We start from the raw sequence: 20,306 nt of genomic DNA on the forward strand, positions 1-20,306 counted from the left end.
CGTGACAACTTCCCCCAATTTTTTTAAATCAATTTTTAATAAAAAGGCGTTGCTTGGTAACGGTTTTAAATTCAATTAATTGATTAAACGAAGATTCGTTACCATCATGAGGCTGATCGTATCTTTTACAGTTTTGTATTAACGTGTTTTGAAAAATTAATGAATTATTGCAGCATTGGTTGATTAGATAATCATAATAATTAACAAGTAAAATTATTAAATCGTCAAGATTAATTATTCGTAATAATCGGTACCTAGTTTGAACATCACTAGTAGCTGTCATGCTGTCAATCTCCATTCTCCCAAATGTCAATTGTCACGTCAGTGTCATTTTAAAATTCGCGAGTGGCGGGTGTGCCACATTTTTTGAAATTTTCGCGTAAAAATTAATATTTTTACTTTTAATTTGTATTCTATTTCAATTCATTTGATATTTCTACTATGACGACACATAAAATAAGTTTGTAGACGTTAAATAAATATGTACATTTGATTTCATTGCGTAATAATGTAGGTTAGCTACACAAGCAACACAAAACAACTTGTTCAAATAATAAAATACTAAGTACCTATTATTATCTTGCGATCTTAATCATTTCCCAACAGTTTGTAAAATGGAGAACCCAGGAAAGGTTAAGACTCCTACGTCATATGTATCACCATTATTTGTAAGTAGATTTTTATTAACATTATTAACTTTACGTTTTTAATAACTTCTGTAATAGTTACATGTAAGTAAGTACCTACATGTAACTATTTATTACATGTACCTAACTACCTACTTACATAAATAAATGGAAATCTTTATTTGGGTTTAAAAAGGGATAAACAATTATCTTAAATAAAAACACAACATTAAATTAAAACTAAAAAAATTAAATTAAATCTAAAACCTCGTCGAGACCACCGCAGCGAGGCATTGTACCCAAGATGCTGGCAGCATTACCCCTTTGGATGGCCAAACTAACTCTTTCACCAAGGCAGCTGCCAGCTCTCCAGTCCCCGGTTGACTCGATAACCCTGTTAATAAATATATATACCTGCTTCAATACAAAAAGCGACCATGGGTTTTTAAAAACCTAAATTCACGCGACCGGATTTTTAAGCACAGCTACATTTTAATTAATTCTTTGAGCATTGTATAAATAATGAGAGCAGTGTATTTAATGTAGATAACAGGTACATATCACAATTAAACATAAACATGGTATGTACCTGTTATCTACCTTATAATATGTTTTAAACCACTGTACAGTGTGTAAATATTAGTTTAAATTTTGGTGTAATGCTAAATAAATAAGATGACATAAAATATAAATCTATACAAACATTAATTCACAAGGTAGGTTTATATTATGTATCATATTTTGTAATATATGATATATGTAAGTCATATTTGTTGATAATGGGTAAGCCCACCTGTGCAAAGCCAGGCCAATGAACTAGTAATAATAAATGTATGTATGGATGTATGTATGGTAGCTTATTGCAATTTTTGAAATAAAATATAGCCTAACATATATAATACTCTATACTCAGGATTAATGTAGCTTACTGATGAAAGAATTTTCAAAATCCATTCAGTAGTTTCAGTAAATTAAACTAGTTAACGATGCAAAAGAACTTGTATTAAGTCTACTTGAATAAATAAATTCTATTATTTTCTATTCAGAGATTACCCCCTACAAACAAACTTACAAACTTTACTTCTTTATAATATTAGTACAGAAGTATAGATTTATAAATGCAGATTACATTTTTCTATCTTATTAGATGATGCCTGTGACTTTGTCACTGTGGATTTAGGTTTTCAAAATCCCATGAGAACTCTTTGATTTTCTGGGATAAATGAAAATTCAACTAAACTTTCACAAGTACTTTTGAATCGTCGGATGCATCTACCACTGGTTCAGAATGCCTTTCCTACTGAGAACAGCAAGAAACTCGGCGGTTGCTCTTTTCAAATATTTGATATGCAATATTATGCCATGTATAAAAAGTATTTGCAGTCCTGTGCGTTGCTGGAACAAGCTGCAGGTCAAATCCACGCTCTTTTATAATTTAGATAATTTTCAATTGTGTAATATGCTTTTTTCAGGAGCATACGTTTAGGTAAGTCCAAAACAGTTTGCGGGTAGATGAAAAGTATAGTAGGGATAGAAGTAGGTAGGTAGACAGAAGTAGGGATAAAAAGCAGTCATTATTATTTGCAGGCAGGTGCTACAGCGGGTCTGTCGGTGGATGTTACCCTTTATCCTCTGGACACGTTGAAGACCCGTCTGCAGAGCCAACAGGGATTCTATAAAGCTGGCGGCTTCAGTGGAGTTTATAGAGGTACTTAGGCAGGTGATCTCTCTCCTTTCTCTCTCTCCTTCTCTCTCCTTTTCTCTCTCCTTTTCTCTCTCGCTCCTTCTCCCTCTCTCTCCTCTCTTTCTTCTTTTAGAATAAAAGGGCATTAATTTTATTTTCCCTTCCAGGTCTACTGACAGTGGCCACAAGTTCCATGCCCACTAGTGCACTGTTCTTCGCGTCGTACGAGGCCACGAAGACTCTGTGCCAACCGCTGGTGTTGCCACAGTATGCCCCACTTGTCCACATGTTCGCGGCCAGCGTTGGGGAGACGGTGAGAGATTACAAGAGTGCCTGAAGCAGAGCTGTTTCGGCAGATCGATCAGATTTAAGGGGTCGTCTCGTAAGCCCTTAAAAGATGATGAGATAAAAAATTTTCAGTATGCTAAAATTTTGAAATCGATTAACAAAAAAGCAGCCAATTGCGAGTGGGACTCGCACTTGGCCGGTTTTTGGGGTTCCGTACTTTGGAACGATACATGTTATTATTTTGTTGCTTAAATCTTCTAAATATATAAAAAGAAAAGGTGACTGACTGACTGACTGATCTATCAAGGCACAGCTCAAACCACTGGCTGGTCGGATCGGGTTGAAATTTAGCATGCAGATAGCTATTATGACGTAGGCATCCGCTAAGAAAGTCTTTATGAAAATTCAACTTCTAAGGGGGTGAAATAGGGGTTTGAAATTTGTGTAGTCCATGCGGACGAAGTCGCGAGCATAAGCTAGTTATCTCTAATTGCAAATATAAGTTTGCAGTCGCAGATTTCAATGTGATAAAACTTTTTAATCCTATAAGACTTTATTTTTTCCTTTTTAGGTACGGAACCCTAAAAATGATTGTAAACGTTCTGTTTTCCTTTCAGATCGCATGTCTGATCCGCGTTCCCACCGAGATAGCTAAGCAGAGGAAACAGACATACACGGGCACAGAGAAACGCAGCAGTATACGAATATTATTACATGTATGTTGATACACATTGCGCTGATTCTGTTGTTTTTTAGGGTTCCGTACCTCAAAAGGAAAAACGGAACCCTTATAGGATCACTTAATTGTCTGTCTGTCTGTCCGTCTGTCTGTCAAGAAACCTACAGGGTACTTCCCGTTGACCTAGAATCATGAAATTTGGCAGGTAGGTAGATCTTATAGCTGACATTTGGGGAAAAATCTGAAAACCGTGAATTTAGGGTTAGATCACACAAAAAAAATTAAATTGTGGTCATGAACTAATAATTAGTATTTTCAACTTTCAAAAGAGTATATCAAGTGGGGTATCATATGAAAGGTCTTCACCTGTACATTCTAAAACAGATTTTTATTTATTTTTATGCATCATAGTTTTTGAATTATCGTGCAAAATGTCTAAAAAATACGACTGTATTACGGAACCCTCGTCGCGCGAGCCTGCTCGCACTTGGCCAGTTTTTTTGTGATGTAACCACAAATGCACGATTTCTCCACGATTATAGGTTTCTTGACAGACAGACAACAAAGTGATCCTATTAGGGTTCTGTTTTTCCTTTTGAGGTACGAAAAATTAAAAAATGAAATGAATTGAATAATTAATTTTTATTTACTTTATTTCTCTAGGCATTTCGAACGGAAGGACTTCGCAAGGGCGTCTACCGAGGCTTCCTGTCCACTGTGGTCAGAGACCTGCCCTTCAGCTTTATAGAACTGCCGATATGGGAGATGCTAAAGGCTGCTGTCAGAGACAGGAACGACGGGAAAATTACCAGTTTTCAGGTTAGTCGGAACTATTTATTGCTATTTTTATTGGCTCTCAAAAAGGTACAGAATCCCTACCCCTGGAAGACATCGCTATTTTAGCGATAAGGCCGCCTATTACAAATACAAATACAAATACAAATTTCTTTATAGCAAATATGGGTAAACAGTTGAGATGTTACAAAAACAAAAAGGTACAGCCAAATTCTGCCAATTAGCATGCAATATGTTATGTTATACCTAGCATCGTGTACATAGTTCTGATAATATTACTCGTACATATTTTATTGTGTAAAAATAAGGTAAAAATGTGTCTGGTAGTGAAATATGTCAAATCAGAACAAAATGTCAAATAGTCGGATAAGAACATTGGCACCGATTCTGAGCACAACCTAATTTTAGAGTATTCGCAACCTCTTCTTACTATTGTAATATGAAAAGGACAGAAGCAGTTTGACATTTCTAAATTTAATTTTTAGATGGTAAAACCCGTGATTTTAGCACGCACTCGCGAACCTACTGTTTTTTTTTTTTTAAGAATATTAGCCATGTTAAATGACTAATATTCCCCTTTCCTCTCCAACTAAGCGTCTAAATTTGTATTGTGCACTAAAATTTTGAGTCTTTAAATGTGAAAGTCATGTTCCGTTCCTTTTTTAGCATTAGTAAAAAGAAAAGGATGCAGATACTCTAAATTTAGTTTAGAGAGAGACTAGAGAATCGGGGCCATGTTGAGTTAAAATGAGGTTATTATTCAAAAATTTAAGTTAATGTAATGGGGTTCCCATGTATATTAAATAAAAGTAAATCGTGCATTAAGTAATAATGCTCGATTCATTAAGATACTCCTTAATAGAATAATAAGCTTTGCTTATCAAAAATATTGTACTTGCAAACATTTTTGTTATATTTCTATTGTTTTGGTTTTGCGGTACAATGTTTTACTTTACTTCACTTTTACTTATTATACTCATATTATAAATTCGAAAGTGTGTTTGTGTGTCCTTCAATCACGCAAGTTACGACATAGTTGCGCTGTGGATTTGGACTATGTCCTCGCTGGAGTAGGTACTCATCGACTTGATTTTTGCAAGGCTATAACTTCAAATACCTGGAGAGTGACATAGACTACTTTTTATCCCGGAAACTCCCAATCCCGGAGAGTTCCCACGGGATTTGTAATATTTGTTCTATTTTTGTTGATGGTACGCTCATTCTACTGTTTACTTCGTAACATGGCGTAGGTATTCTGTTATGTTATCACACACACACTCACACACGCATACACACACACACACACACAAGCATACACACACACTGTTGTAATTTTATTATTGTATATACCTACATTTATTCTAAATCTATTCTGTTAAAATAGTTTTAATTATAATTCTTAGTATAATCTCTTTTGGCCTTCTGTTATAACTAGATTTATATTTAAGTAATAAATGGCCCCGATTCTCTAGTCTCTCTCTAAACTAAATTTAGAGTATCTGCATCCTTTTCTTTTTACTAATGCTAAAAAAGGAACGGAACATGACTTTCACATTTAAAGACTCAATTTAGAGAATTTAGTGCACAATACAAATTTAAACAGTAGGTTCGCGAGTGCGTGCTAAAATCACGGGTTTTACCATCTAAAAATTAAATTTAGAAATGTCAAACTGCTTCTCTCCTTTTCACATTACAATAGTAAGAAGAGGGTGCGAATACTCTAAAATTAGGTTGTGCTTAGAATCGGTGCCATTATGTATCTATTTACGCTATTGATTACTTTCAAATAAACAAAATAAAAATAAAAATAAAAATTTTATTTTTTATTTTTCAGAGTGCCTTATGCGGCTCCATAGCCGGCGGGTTCGCGGCCGCCGCCACCACTCCGCTAGACCTCGCCAAGACACGTATCATGTTAGCGGAGGACTACGCGGCGACCAGAAAGCTCCGCATAAGGCCGGTTCTATCGGACATCTACCTTCAGTCCGGCGTCAGAGGCCTGTTCGCGGGCGTGACGCCGAGAGCGACGGCGTTTATGTTCGGTGGGTTCGTTTTCTTCGGCGTTTACGATTATTCTAAGTCAGTATATGACATATACTTACAAAGATAGCATAGTCATATCAGATAGGTATTGTAATTAAAAGCGATATTAATAGCTTTAGCGATAAAACAACATAACGTTATAATAGACCGTTATATCGTTAAGATACAGATAATATTGGCGGAAAGCCAGTGGTATCACATAGGTATTTCGATTCATACAGTTTATACGTTGATTTAATATCATTAATAATAGCTTTAGCGATAAAACGTTATAACGGTATGTTATAACGTTATATCTTTAAAACGTCCGTTACAACGTTATATCGCTAAGATACGAATAATATTGGTGGAAGACTATGTAGTGACTAGAAACTCCGCATAAGGCCGGTTCTATCGGACATCTACCTTCAGTCCGGCATCAGAGGTCTGTTCGCGGGCGTAACGCCGAGAGTATCGGCGTTTATGTTCGGTGGGTTCGTTTTCTTCGGCGTTTACGATTATTCTAAGTCAGTATATGACATATACTTACTAAGATAGCATAGTGATACAGTTTTTTTTAAAGAATATTAGCCAAGTTAATTGTTGACTAATATTCCCCTTTCCCCTCCAATTAAGCCTATACCTTGTGCTAGGAGTAGGTGCAATAGTGCAGCGGGTGGGACTTGAACCGGCGACCTTTCAGTTTCCAGTCCGCTCCTTTAACCGTTGAGCTATCGAGGCTCTAAATAGTTGATAGTTTTGTAATGGACTACTACGACGGTTAAACCGTTAATAACGTTAACTATTATAGTTAGGCCATTATGAAAGTGCGTACTGGGTCATAATTCATGACGATCATAGGGTTGTAGGAATGCCGCAGAAATCGTTATCGATAAAGGGATGCCGTTCGGACTCAGGTAGCTGGTAGCTAATTTTGTATTGTTCCCCCTGCTCTTTATAACCTGTTATCGACTCGTATACTATGTATACGATCCTATAAAGGAACCCTTATAGAATCACTTTGTTGTCTGTCTGTATGTCCGTCCGTCCGTCGTGTCTGTGAAGAAAACCTATACTACTACGGATACTTCCCGTTGACCTAGAATCAGATTTTTTTTACTGTTCCATACAACACCAGAGCATCATGTTCTAGTTCCATTAGAGTTTAGACCTATAAGTGCGAGCGAGAGGTCTGATAAAAATGATTTATGACCCAGTTCGCACGCTCGTAATGGTGCAACTATTGCATTAGTTTTATCGATATAACGTTATCATAACGGTCCGTTATACCGGTTCATCGTTGTAATCTCAGAATAGGATGTCATGTTCAGCGGGTCTGATTTTTTGGCGTTTACGACCATTGAATAGTAATAATAAATTAAGAGTTGTTTTATTCGTTTGTCAGGTTGTTGGTGTACTAGATTATGATCTCAAATCAGGATAATTAAGAAACTTTGATGCGCTCAGACGGCCTAGTCTTAGGGTGCCTGTCCACTGAAGCGGAGATGTGTTGAGCAAACCAGATTGGCGGTAGATAACGTGGCAATTAACGCTTTAGTGGACAGGCACCCTTAATCTGCCAAAATGTATGGAGATTGAAAATGTTAAAATATTTTGGAGTTTTTGTTTTTAAAATGGAAACATCGTCGCCTCTAGATAATATATTTATTCGTCGATTGATAAAGCCGCTATATTTATTCGTCGATTGATAAAGCTTCTACTCCCGAAAAATGGAGATTTCTTAAATCCCTGGGTGTGGGCAAATTTCTAAGTACTTCTACTATCTCTATTGATATAAATGCACTAAACACTCATTTTTCCACTCCGCCTGTTACAATTTCGGATTCTAAAAAATCTCTAACACTTCAAAAATTAACAAACATCACCCCACCATTGTGCGAACCTTTCAATTTCCAAGAAGTTGCGGAGGACGATGTAAAAAAGTACATCCTTTCCATTTCAACAAAAGCTGTTGGTAGTGATGGCCTGAGCCGTGACATGTTATTACTCGTTTTAGATCTTATGGTGCCTATTATTACACACATATTAAACTTCTCCTTGGCTCATAAGATCTTCCCTACAGACTGGAAAATGGCCCATGTCATTCCCCTACCGAAAATTGCTAATCCTAATTCTTTCTCACAGTTTCGTCCCATTTCGATTTTACCTATTCTTTCAAAAATTATAGAAAATGCTGTTTTCAAACAATTATCCACGTTTCTTTTTAAGAACAATCTTATGAGTCCCTTTCAATCAGGTTTTCGGCCCTCTCACAGCACCATTACAGCGTTAATCAAAGTCACTGATGATATTCGTTACGCAATGGATAACAAAAAAGTAACTATTATCGCCTTGTTGGATTTTAGTAACGCCTTTAATTCAGTTGACTTTGATATCCTGCTTGGTATCCTTCGATCTCTTAACATATCCTCCCCTGCGATTGACTGGTTTCACTCTTATCTTCACGGTCGCCTACAGAGGGTGCGCACTGAAGAGGCTAACTCTGACTGGGCTTACCTCTCTGCTGGTGTACCTCAAGGCGTGTACTATCCCCTCTTCTTTTTTCAATTTTCATCAATGAAATCACCAAAATTATTAGTTCTAACTACCACCTATATGCAGACGATCTGCAGCTCTATAGGCATGCAACACTGTCAGACTTGGATGCAGAGATAACAGCAATGAACACAGACCTAGTTGCTATTAAAAATTGGGCGGACTCTTTTGGTTTATTAGTTAACCCTAATAAATCACAGGTTATGGTCATTGGAAGCAGGCCGCTAAGAAATCGTATTGCCTTCAGTGATCTGCCTTTGGTTTCTTATGATGGCACACCCGTTGCTTACACATCCACAGCGAAAAACCTAGGATTGACTATGGATGGCAACCTCGCTTGGGCAGCACATATAAATCAGATCAGTAAACGTATGCATTATTCGATTCATTCCTTGAGGAGACTGCAGAATTTCCTTCCGCTGCGTACCAAAATTATGCTATCACATTCTCTGTTGCTTCCGATTCTCGACTATGCGGACGTCTGCTACTTGGATGCTACCGAAGAGCTACTTGACAAACTCGATCGACTTCAAAATTTGTGCATACGGTTTATATACGGCCTGCGCAAATTCGACCATATTTCCGATTACCGTCGTCGGTTAAAGTGGCTCCCAATACGCTTTCGCCGCAATTTGCATATTCTGACTGTTCTCTACAATGTTCTTAATACCTCTTCCCCTGGTTATCTACGAGAGCGATTTCAACTATCCCGCCCTCCTACTAGACCTATGCGGTCGTGTGTCTCAAAAAATCCTCTCGTCACTCCCCGTTGTAACACAGTCTTCTATAACAAATCTTTCACCGTACTAGCTACCCAACTTTGGAACTCACTTCCTGAAAATGTCAGAGAGAACTGCCACTCAGTACACTCATTCAAATACAGAGTGAAGCAGTATTACCTATCATTAATATAGAGTATTTTATATATTATATGTATTTATATTTTTCATATATTATGTATATAATTATTTATGATAAGTATAATTATTGTATATAAGTTGATTTGGGTATTTATTATAAGATATTTATGTAGTTTATTAGATTCTAGTACCGTAGACCTATTCCACTTCTTGATACGCCTTACTCACAACCTTGAATGGGAAGCTGGAAGAAATCTCTGTTTAGAGATAAGCATTTCCGATGTAACTTAATTTATTATTACTTTGTAACTACAATTTTTGGTACATGAATAATAAAAATAAATAAAAATAAATATATGTATATGACCAAAGAAAGAATAGAATAGATTTTTATTCAAGTAAACTTTTACAAGTGCTTTTGAATCGTCAACTACTTTAATTTACCACTGGTTCGGAATGACGTTCCTACCGAGAAGAACCAGCAAGAAACTCGGCGGTTGCTCTTTTCAAAAAGTGAGCGAGCCCGTACAGATCGCTAGTAAAATATAATTAAATTTTACTATTGCCGTACGTAAACGGTTATCGTGTCAAAGTTTCGTAATATCTTTAGCTACTTTATTATTAGGTATAAGTCCCGCAAATCGCTAATCCGCATGGCCGCCATTTTAGTGACGTCAGCACTAGGCTGAAGTTTCGAGCTGATGGTATATTTTTATTTTGGCTGACGTCAAAATGGCGTCATTTCGATGTTAATGAGACATGGTTCCAGCGCAATAGTAATTTGCGGGACTTAGGCTGCCTGTGCACTGGCGCGGAGCGGAGCGGAGATGTGTATAGTTGACCAATCAGAGTTTTGTCAGATGACGGAATAAATTTATCGCGTTATTTACCGACAATCTGATTGGCTTGCTCAACACATCTCAGCTCCGCTCCGCACCAGTGGACAGGCAGCCTTAAACTTGTTATTATTTTATTGGTGTTTGGTTGTGGTGACTCTGCTACATGTGTTTGTTAATATATATATATATATATGAAGTACAGGGTACTAGGTGCAATTATAAATATGTGTTTGTTAGTCTGTAAGATTTATGTTGAATAAATGAATCATTATTGGGGCCGATTCTCTAGTACACAATCTCTAAACTAAACTAAATTAACAGGTCTAAATCTAGTGCTTTCCTTTTCCGCAAGCAACATTATGAAAGGGATAGCAATAGATTTAGACGTGATATTTTAGTTTAGTTTAGAAATTGGTTACAAAGGAATTAGCCACATTGTTGAGTTACTCTAACTTTATTTTCTTGTCATTAGACTATGGTACTGATTCTGATGGCAACTAAAAGGCTTTGAAGATCTTGGCCTACCTAGTTGTCAGCCATTTTACTTTTTTTTCAAAATAGCAGACCGATAGACGTCCACTGCTGGACATAGGTCTCTTGTAGGGACTTCCATACGCCACAGTCTTGCGCCGCCTAAATCCATCGGCTCCTTGCGCTCGTCTGATGTCGTCCGTCCACCTAGTGTGGGGGTCTTCCAACGCTACGACTTCTGGTGCGAGGTCGCCGTTCCAGCACCTTGGGACCCCAACGTGTATCGGTTGTACGAACTATGTGCCCTGCCCATTGTCACTTCAGCCTCGCAACCCGTTGAGCTATGTCGGATTGATGTTAGTCAAACAATATTTTGTCCTTTTATATTACACTAGCAAATTTCAAACCCCTATTTCACCCCCTTGGGATTGAATTTTCAAAATCCCTTTCTTAGCGGATGCCTACGTCATAATAGCTATCTGCATGCTAAATTTCAGCCCGATCCGTCCAGTGGTTTGCGCTGTGCGTTGATAGTCAAATCAGTCAGTCAGTCAGTCACCTTTTCCTATTATATATTTAGATATGTTAAAATGCCCTTAAATATTTTTATTATATATTTTTTTGGTAAATAAAAGAGTGGGAGATTTCCACAAAAAATATATTTCATAAATTCATAATTTTTACAAACTCATAACGATTATCATATTATTATTTATACACTGATATACATTTTAATTCTAAACATTTAAAAATAATAACAAACTCTTTAATATTTGGGTGCGATCAATATAATTTATTTGTTTTAAAACAAAGCATATTTTTAAAATCGATCACAACCAAAAACTAAATCAATTATTGCAAAAACACAATTTAAGAATTGAAAAAAATCTTTTATACAATGAAAAAATATATAGATATATTTGGTGCATGCACAGGCCTTGTTAAGGTTACGTGTGATAAACTCAACTGATAACATACTCGCGTACCAATTTTGTACGATATCTTACGAATTTTTTTGTTAATGCAGGATGCGAATAAGTACCTGAATCTTTATGGGGTCTTTATGAAAGCATATATTTAAAAAGAGAAATTTGTCTTTTTAGTAATTTGTAAATAAGTAAATATTAGATTTCAAAGCAGTAGATGTGAAAAAAAAGAGTTTGTTTTTGATAAAGTAAAAGTAATAAATGGAAAAGATTAAAAAATTATATTCACAAGTTTTGCAAAAAATAAATAAGCATGTAGGTAAAATTCTACTAACACCCTCTATGTGTGTATGATTATTTACATCGGTAAATGGATTTAATTAATTTAATGATGTTATCACACCCAAAGTTGCGAAAAAATCGAAATTTCATGGGATTTTTTTCGTTAACTGTGCACTTCTTGAGTGAGATAAAGATGTGACAGTTTACAAAAATAAGAATAAACAATTGATTTATAACAATAATAACAAAATACCAAAGTAAGTATTATATTAGTAATAATAGATTGAATAATAATAATAATTATTAATAAATATATATTCAGATATTACTAACAATATGATGATAATATCATTAACAAAAACATATATTATACTTACCTACTTAAGTAAAAAAAAAAAAATTAGAGTAGGATAAAGGGCCAAAGTTATAGAAATCTATAGTATAATTAAGTAAAGCACCAATAATTTAAACATTAATTTATAGATTAAAAAACAATAAAAATAAATTAGTTTTTATGTACATAACTGTATATAGATTTGGAATTATATTTTTGTATACATATATAAGAGAAAACTTTGGAATGTCATAGCCATATTATAGTATCTCTTAGCCTAAATATATATTTAGAAACTAAATATATAATAGATGCAGCTTAAAAGGACGGATACATAGTTTTTCCAAGTCTATTCATGATATAAGTATAAATAATAATATACTGGAAGTCAGCCTATCAGAAAAAAATATACTAAATAGGTAGTAAGTTTTTTTTTCTAAAAGAACTTCATCGTCTACTATGCGTGAACTTTAACTAGGCAATGTGGGTAGATAAAATTTTGTTTCCCTTTATGAGATATCCCGTGCAATAGTCTGGTTATTGTTGGCGTAGTTTATGTTTGTAAATCATAGATGTCGCTGTACCATATTGCATCGCGCTATGACGTTTTAATTTTAAAAACATTAGTTACGCAAGTTAATAAGTTTGACAGGAAGTTTATCGGAATATAACATTGCTATGCGACCCCCTATGCGAGTTGTTGTCGCGGGTGCTGGTGCGCTTGAAGGGGTTCCAGGACGGCACTCTTCTGGCGGAGGACCTGGCGGTGGCGGCCGTGGAGCCGCTGGACGCGGTGGACGCTGCTGATACTGAACCCTGGTTGGAGTTCGTCTGTCTGGGGGTCTCTGGTGATGACTGGAAGAGGTAAAAGTATTATACACAGGGTTTTTGAATGTATAGTCTAGCGCTTGGCTGCAATCAGACCCGCTGGCAAGTCATGATGCAGCCTAAGATGGAGCGCGCTGGCCTAGAAGATCTGATGCCAGAAGGGCGTTCATTATCCTAGCGTTTCGGATTAGAAACTAGGAAGCAAATCGCTTCCTACGTGCCCGTGGAATTTCAACTACGTACGGGTGCAATTAGAACGCTAGCAAAATCTTAGCGCTATTATTATACTAACCTAAATATAATCTAATCATGATCATCATCATCATCATCATCATCAACCGATAGCCGTCTATGGCTGGACATAAGTCTCTTATAGGGACTTCCACACTCCACGGTCTTGCGCCGCCTGAATCCAGCGGCTCCCTGCGACTCGTCTGATATCGTCCGTCAACCTATACTGGGGGGGCCTTCCAAAACTGCGTCTTCCGATGCGAGGTCGCCATTCCAGCACCTTGGGACCCCAACGTCTATCAGTTTTACGAACTATGTACCCTGCCCATTGCCACTTCAGCTTCGCAACCAGTTGATACGAAAATACAATCCAATACCAATAATCATTTGCCTTATTCTTGTAGTTTTAGTATTTCCAAACCAGCAATGTAAATCGTGCAAACTCGGGATCAATGCCCCACCTACGACGCGGCACCTAACTACGCACGTTCGTTGACCTCTAGCGTCAGTCAGACGTTACCTTAGAATTGCTCCGGTCCATGGGCGTGGCGAGCCGCAGCGTGAGCGCGTCGCCGGCACTCTGTATGAGCGACACCACCTCGTCGTGCGAACTCCACTTCACATCCTTGTCTCCTATGGATATAATGAAGTCTCCCTCTCGCATGCCACCGATCTGTATGAAATAGTCATTTACTATTAACCTCTGGTACGCCGGACCGCGCCTTGTAAAAAAAAGATTCGGACGAATTGAGAACCTCCTCCTTTTTTTGAAGTCGGTTAAAAATCGCGCTGTCTGCTCCCAATTTACAGCCACGCGGCGCATTTGCGAGTAATTCTCTCTCTTAATGGTTTTAGAGTTCATAAAACATATTTTTATGGCCATAAGTTACCATTTTGGATAGTTAAAGGTCTAATTTTGATTTTAAGTTGCAGAAAGGGCTTTGAATATTTTGGCCTTCCTAGTAGTCCGCCATTTTTCGTCTTTTCTGAGGACTAGCTAGACTCGACTAGACTGTTGTACTGATGACGCCACCAGTACAACTTTGATAACTTATATCTCAGAGCTATTATGACGTAAACATTCGCTAAGAAAGGATTTTTGAAAATACAACCCCTAAGGGGGTAAATTAATAGGTAAAACAAATTTGAAATTTGTGTAGGCCACGCGGACGAAGGCGCGAGCATAAGCTAGTGACTTATAAAAGTAGTATAATTCTTTCATTTTACGAAGGCGAGTGTCTCATGCTTGCGTTTGCGAGCGCTTGCTTGCGCCTGATTGGTCCGACATGCACGCACACTTACGTAATGCCCGTGTACACGACGTAACCACAAGTACAGTTCACTCGCCTTCGTGAATTGCAAGAACTGTAGTACTGTACTAATGTTTTCATTTTGAAAACTTACATCAGCCAAAGAGTTGGGTTCCACCGCAGCAATGACCACCGGCGCATCCCCTCTCACGGAGAACCCGAACCCTTCCTCCTCCTTATTCACACTGTATTCACTCGCCACCCTCCTCAGCTCCGCCTTCCTCCTCTCCCTCCCATTCTTCACCTTCCCGTAATCCTTCACACCATTTTCCTTATAGTCTAGAACTTTCGGGTGGTAGTCGAAGTTGTTGTTATCAAAGCTGTTGATGTAGACGCCATTTTGTTTCATCACCCTGTGTTTGTCGTAATCGTCTGTATACTTTTCGTCGCTTCTGATAACCTATAAATAAAAATATAAGAAACAAATGGTTTTTCAATAATGTATAATAATGTCACTAATCATGGCTGTAGATAAGGGGGGGGGGGATTCGAACGCCCTCCACCTCCCGAAATTACAGGCATGAAGTAAAATAAATTTTAAACCGTAATGGCTACGTCCGTTCTTTTCTGTAAAAATAACAATAAAAATTCGCGTTCGCTGCGCTCGTGTTCCATTAGGTATCGAATACTGTTTTTTTATTGTGTTTGATCCACAGATTTGATCAAAGTTTTCTTATTTGAAAAAGTACTTTAAAACGTTGCAATATGCTCGCTAAGCTCTTAAACCTCATTTTAAACCCACATTTTCTGGAGGACTATCAAAACTTATCCTACTATCAAATTAAACCATGAAATATTTTATTTTAAGTTTAATTTTAAGTAGGTACATAATAAATAATGTTGCTAATAACTAGGACTTCCCTCGTTTGGGCTCGAACAGAAAACCAGCGTTGTGGTTACATCGTGTAACCACAACATTTAGCTGAGTTCGGGCCTTTTCGTTGGCACGACACATTCTAGACACGAGGTACCTATATTTTGTTTGAATTAGATTTTAAGGAATGTTTTTTTTAAAATATTTGTGTTTGTGTTTATAGTGTGTTGGATCAACCAATAAAATGATTTCTATTCTATAAATGGTTCGGTAAAACATTTGACCCTGATGACCCTGCGAATTTCAATTTTGTGTGCATTGCAATATAACTTATAAGTTATTTTAGTTTTAATTTAATGTTGTTTTCTTATCCGACTATTTGACATTTTATTCTTATTTGACATATTTCACTACCAGACACATTTTTACCTTATTTTTAAAATATGTACGAGTAATATTATCAGAACTCGATGCTAGGTATAACATAACATATTGCATGCTAATTGGCAGAATTTGGCTGTACCTTTTTGTTTTTGTAACATCTCAACTGTTTACCCATATTCGCAATAAAGAAATTTGTATTTATTTGTATTTGTATTTTTTTAGATTTAAGTTTATTAATAGTTTAATTACTTCTTTGATAAAAATAAATAAAATATATGACTTATAAGCTAGATTACCTGGTTGTAATATGTAGTGTTGTCTTCCGAGCGGTCTCTCTTGTCGCTGGCTCGTCGCTTGACCTTGGTCTCGTCGTGTCCGTTGCGGCGGTCTCGTCGCGCCTCCCTGCGCTTGTCGCACTTCTGCAGCTGCACGAGGCGCGGCGCGCTCCAGTGCCGCTTGGCCGAGAACACGGCGATGGGGCCCAGCGACTTGAACAGATCGTCCACTCGGTACTGAGCGAAGTCTGGTGGGGTTAGAGCTAGCTGGAATTTGGAGGAGGCTGGAACAAAATTTGAAGGTTACTTTAAGAAACACACACGTATAAGTCCCGCAAATTGCTAATGCGCGTGGTCGCCATTTTAGTGACGTCAGCACTAGACTGAAGTTTCGAGCTGATGGTATATTTTTACTTAAATATACGTACTGCCATACCCCTTCCAGGTGAGCCCGCATCCATCTTAGACTGCATCGTCACTTACCACGAGCGAGATTGCAGTCAAGGGCTAACTTGTATCTGAATAAAATAAAAAAATAAAAAAACGTCAAATTGCGTCAAAATGACGTCATTTCAATGTTAATGAGTTCCTCTTCTTCTTCTTCTTGTGGTTGTGCAAATAAAGTGTAGATAGAGCAAATAGAGCTGATGGTATATTTTTATTTCGTCTAATGTCAAAATGACGTCATTTCGATGTTAATGAGTTCCTCTTCTTCTTCTTCTTCTTGTGGTTGTGCAAATAAAGTGTAGATAGAGCAAATAGAGCTGATGGTATATTTTTATTTCGTCTGATGTCAAAATGACGTATTTCGATGTTAATGAGACATGGTTCCAACGCAATAGCAATTTGCGGGACTTATAACACAGTTTAATCCAGCGCTTCTTCTGCTTGAGGCAGCTCGGCTTTAATGCTCAAGTGGTGCCGAGGAAGCGTCGATTTTTGTTAGGTTTTCAATAAAAATGAAATTTTAGCTATCATATCGGTAAGGTAAAGTAATTTAGGTTGTTAATAAAAACCGGCCAAGTGCGAGGCAGACTCGCGCACTGAGGGTTCCGTAATACAATCGTATTTTATCGACATTTTGCACGATAAATAAAAAAATATTATACCTAAAAATAAATAAAAATCTGTTTTAGAATGTACAGGTTTCTGTTTCCCTTTCATATTATACCCCATTTGATATAGTTATCTTACTTATAAATTGAAAATAATAATTATTAATTCATAACCACAATTTAATTTTTTTTTGTGGAATGTAACCACAAATTCACGGTTTTCAGATTTTCCCCCGAATGTCTGCTATAAGACCTACCTGCCAAATTTCATTATTCTAGGTCAACGGGAAGTACCCTGTAGGTTTCTTGACAGACCGGCAGACAACAAAGTGATCTTATAAGGGTTCCGTTTTTCCTTTTGAGGCACGGAACCCTAAAAATGAAATTTCGGCTATCATATCGCTATCGTAAGGTAAGGTAAGTTAGTTACGTAGTATGTTGGGCACGTCGAGCAAGTCCGCGAACTCGTCCGCCGGAGGAGCGTGCTCGCGCGACGCGCGCTCCCGCGCCGCGCGCACTGCACGCGACAGCGCCTCCTTGTTGCGCAGCTCTCTGGAATATTCAAAGTCAAATCATTTATTTGAAACAAGCTTATTCCCGCGACTTCGTCCGCGTGGACTACATACATTTCAAACCCCTATTTAACCCCCTTAGGGGATGAGTTTTCAAAAATCCTTTCTTAGCGGATGCCTACGTCATAATAGCTATCTGCATGCAAAATTTCAGCCCGATCCGTCCAGTAGTTTGAGCTGGGCGTTGATAGATCAGTCAGTCACCTTTTTATTTTATATATTTAGATACTAGCTTATACTCGCGACTTCGTCCGCGTGGACTGCACAAATTTCAAATCCCTATTTCACCCCCTCAGGCCCTTGCAGGCAAGCGTTACTCTATGAATTAAAAAAATATATATAATAGGTAGGTAATGGTGATAATTAATTAATATAAACTTTAAACTAAAGCCAAGAGGGTTCTAAACTGGTCATCAAAATACTAAGTTTATTATTAAAAAAAGATGTACAGTGCGACAAGGCTTTTTGGCGCGTGGCGGAAATCGGAACTAACGTTGCCGTCAAGTGTCCCCTTTGTTCTTGATTGAATATACGTCTTTGCCGTAGATACAGTAATAAAGGTAGATGCAGGAACATTTGCTTTCTCATTCGTACTAAAAAGAGAGCACAGATAAAGTTACTAATGTGATAAACAGAGACGCAGCTAACCTATTTCTTGTCCCTTAACTGTTTTTTTTTCAAGAATACATACAAGAAGTTGCGAAACAAACTTTGAGAAGTCGTGGCGTAATTGTATTTATCATGAGTTATTTACTTGTTTTCACATAAAAAACGTTTAATACAAATATTGTTGATCGGTTAATACAAATATTGACTACTGAACATTGAACAATGGTAATAATTGTCGTGTTATTCATCGTTACGTCGTGCTATCGCTATCTCATACGCGGTTACACAGTACTAAATCTACCTATTATTCTATCTACGGTCGTCCGCGTGGACTGCACAAATTTCAAATCCCTATTTCACCCCCTTAGGCCCTTGCAGGCAAGCGTTACTCTATAAATTAAAAAATATATAATATAATAGGTAGGTAATGGTGATAATTAATTAATATAAACTTTAAACTAAAGCCAAGAGGGTTGTAAACTGGTCATCAAAATACTAAGTTTATTTTTCTGGATATATGGAACCTTTTTGGATTAAAAAAAGATGTACAGTGCGACAAGGCTATCTTAGCGCGTGGCGAAAATCGGAACTAACGTTGCCGTCAAGTGTCCCCTTTGTTCTTTTTTGAATATAAGTCTTTGCGCTCCAACAGCGCCCCCCTGTCAATGTCATTTAAGTGCCAAGAGAGCAATCGCAATCTTTGAATGTCCTGGTTGTGCCGACGTAAGGACAGAAGCGCTAGGATCGACCGACGCGGAGGGTGTGAACGCCCGTAACCTTATATCGCGCATGCTGTCGAGCGAAGAAGCCTGGCAACGATATAGCAAAATGCTGAGGGCTATAATGATAAGAAGGGAAGAGAGGGAAAAAGAAGAAAAGAGGTAGATAGAAATTTAGGGGGTCAGCACGAAGTAATGCTAACGCAGTTCCGTGCTCACCTTGGTAGACATGGGGAGGTTATTTTAGTCCGTGCGAGTCGGACACAGCCTGCCAGCAGGCAGAAGTCCGTAGGGATTTTTTCCTCCCCCGAAGAAAAAAAAAAAAAGTATACTCACCGACACATCCGCTGCAGCCTCAACGCCTCTTCGTAGAGCGCGAGCGCCTCCGCGAGATGCGCGCGCCCCAGCGCCGTGTGGTCGAACTCCTCGTCACACTTGAACCCTGTTATAGAACCTGCCGAGTAAAATATACCTACAGTAGACATGTGTCCGCTATAGCTTAACTTAACTGAAAACCGCTGCCGCGCCTATAGCGTACCGTAGCGTTATTGTCGTAGCTAGCAACGGTTTTCAGTTATCATCTATGACGAACCACCTGACAACGCAACGCTGCCAACTGGCAGCTGACAATGCATTGTTTGGTTTTTTGGTAACTAGAAACGCAATAATTATGCCTTCTCTTTCTTTCTTTCACTGAAAGCTGAGAAGGAGCGGTTATTGGCTACTGGCTTAGTAACTAAGAACTTGGTAAACCAAAGCCGACCTTATCTCTATTACGCTAAGGCTTAACTGTACAAGTACTTGTCCATTACACTTTGATCTGTCAATCTAAATACAGTTAGCCTTAGAGTAATAGAGATAAGGTCCTCTTTGGTTTATCAATCTTCATGAAATGTTTTTGGTTAACTGGACTGTGGCAAACTATTCGTGCAGGCGTCCACTATAGTTTGACCTATGTCAATGATCAAATTAAACTTTACTGCTATGAACTTAAGGTTGTGATTACTTCACGATATTCATGAAAGTAAAATTGGTTTTATTTTAGTGAATATGCGCGCGCTAGCTATACAGACGGTATTGATACGGCAGCTAGCTTAGTTACTACTACGGAAACCGCTGCGCGTTGCGCATATTACATTAGTTGAAA

At 37.7% G+C, this 20,306-nt stretch overlaps 2 protein-coding genes across 2 annotated transcripts in view; one reads left to right on the plus strand and one right to left on the minus strand.

Moving 5' to 3' along the window:
* Positions 1 to 336: 336 nt before the first annotated feature.
* On the plus strand, positions 337 to 7,757 carry LOC117983577 (mitochondrial S-adenosylmethionine carrier protein-like). The gene is made up of 6 exons (XM_034970171.2): positions 337 to 668; positions 2,214 to 2,334; positions 2,478 to 2,623; positions 3,216 to 3,314; positions 3,941 to 4,096; positions 5,907 to 7,757. Exons 1-6 carry the CDS (start codon positions 615 to 617, stop codon positions 6,180 to 6,182), a joined length of 852 nt encoding a protein of 283 aa, XP_034826062.1. The 5' UTR covers positions 337 to 614; the 3' UTR covers positions 6,183 to 7,757.
* A 3,705-nt stretch (positions 7,758 to 11,462) lies between these two features.
* The window catches only part of Rhp (GTP-Rho-binding protein rhophilin), a 104,423-nt gene continuing 95,579 nt past the window's right edge, over positions 11,463 to 20,306 (minus strand). The window contains exons 12-17 of the mRNA XM_034970259.2: positions 19,496 to 19,613; positions 17,690 to 17,811; positions 16,226 to 16,488; positions 14,826 to 15,131; positions 13,942 to 14,094; positions 11,463 to 13,217 (exon numbers count right to left, since the gene is read on the minus strand). Of these exons, the coding sequence (XP_034826150.1) occupies positions 13,020 to 13,217; positions 13,942 to 14,094; positions 14,826 to 15,131; positions 16,226 to 16,488; positions 17,690 to 17,811; positions 19,496 to 19,613 (1,160 nt within the window). The 3' untranslated portion in view covers positions 11,463 to 13,019. The remainder of the gene's footprint in view (positions 13,218 to 13,941; positions 14,095 to 14,825; positions 15,132 to 16,225; positions 16,489 to 17,689; positions 17,812 to 19,495; positions 19,614 to 20,306) is intronic.

This window comes from Maniola hyperantus, chromosome 7 (genome assembly GCF_902806685.2).
Source record: "Maniola hyperantus chromosome 7, iAphHyp1.2, whole genome shotgun sequence".
NCBI classification, from domain to species: Eukaryota; Metazoa; Arthropoda; class Insecta; order Lepidoptera; family Nymphalidae; genus Maniola; species Maniola hyperantus.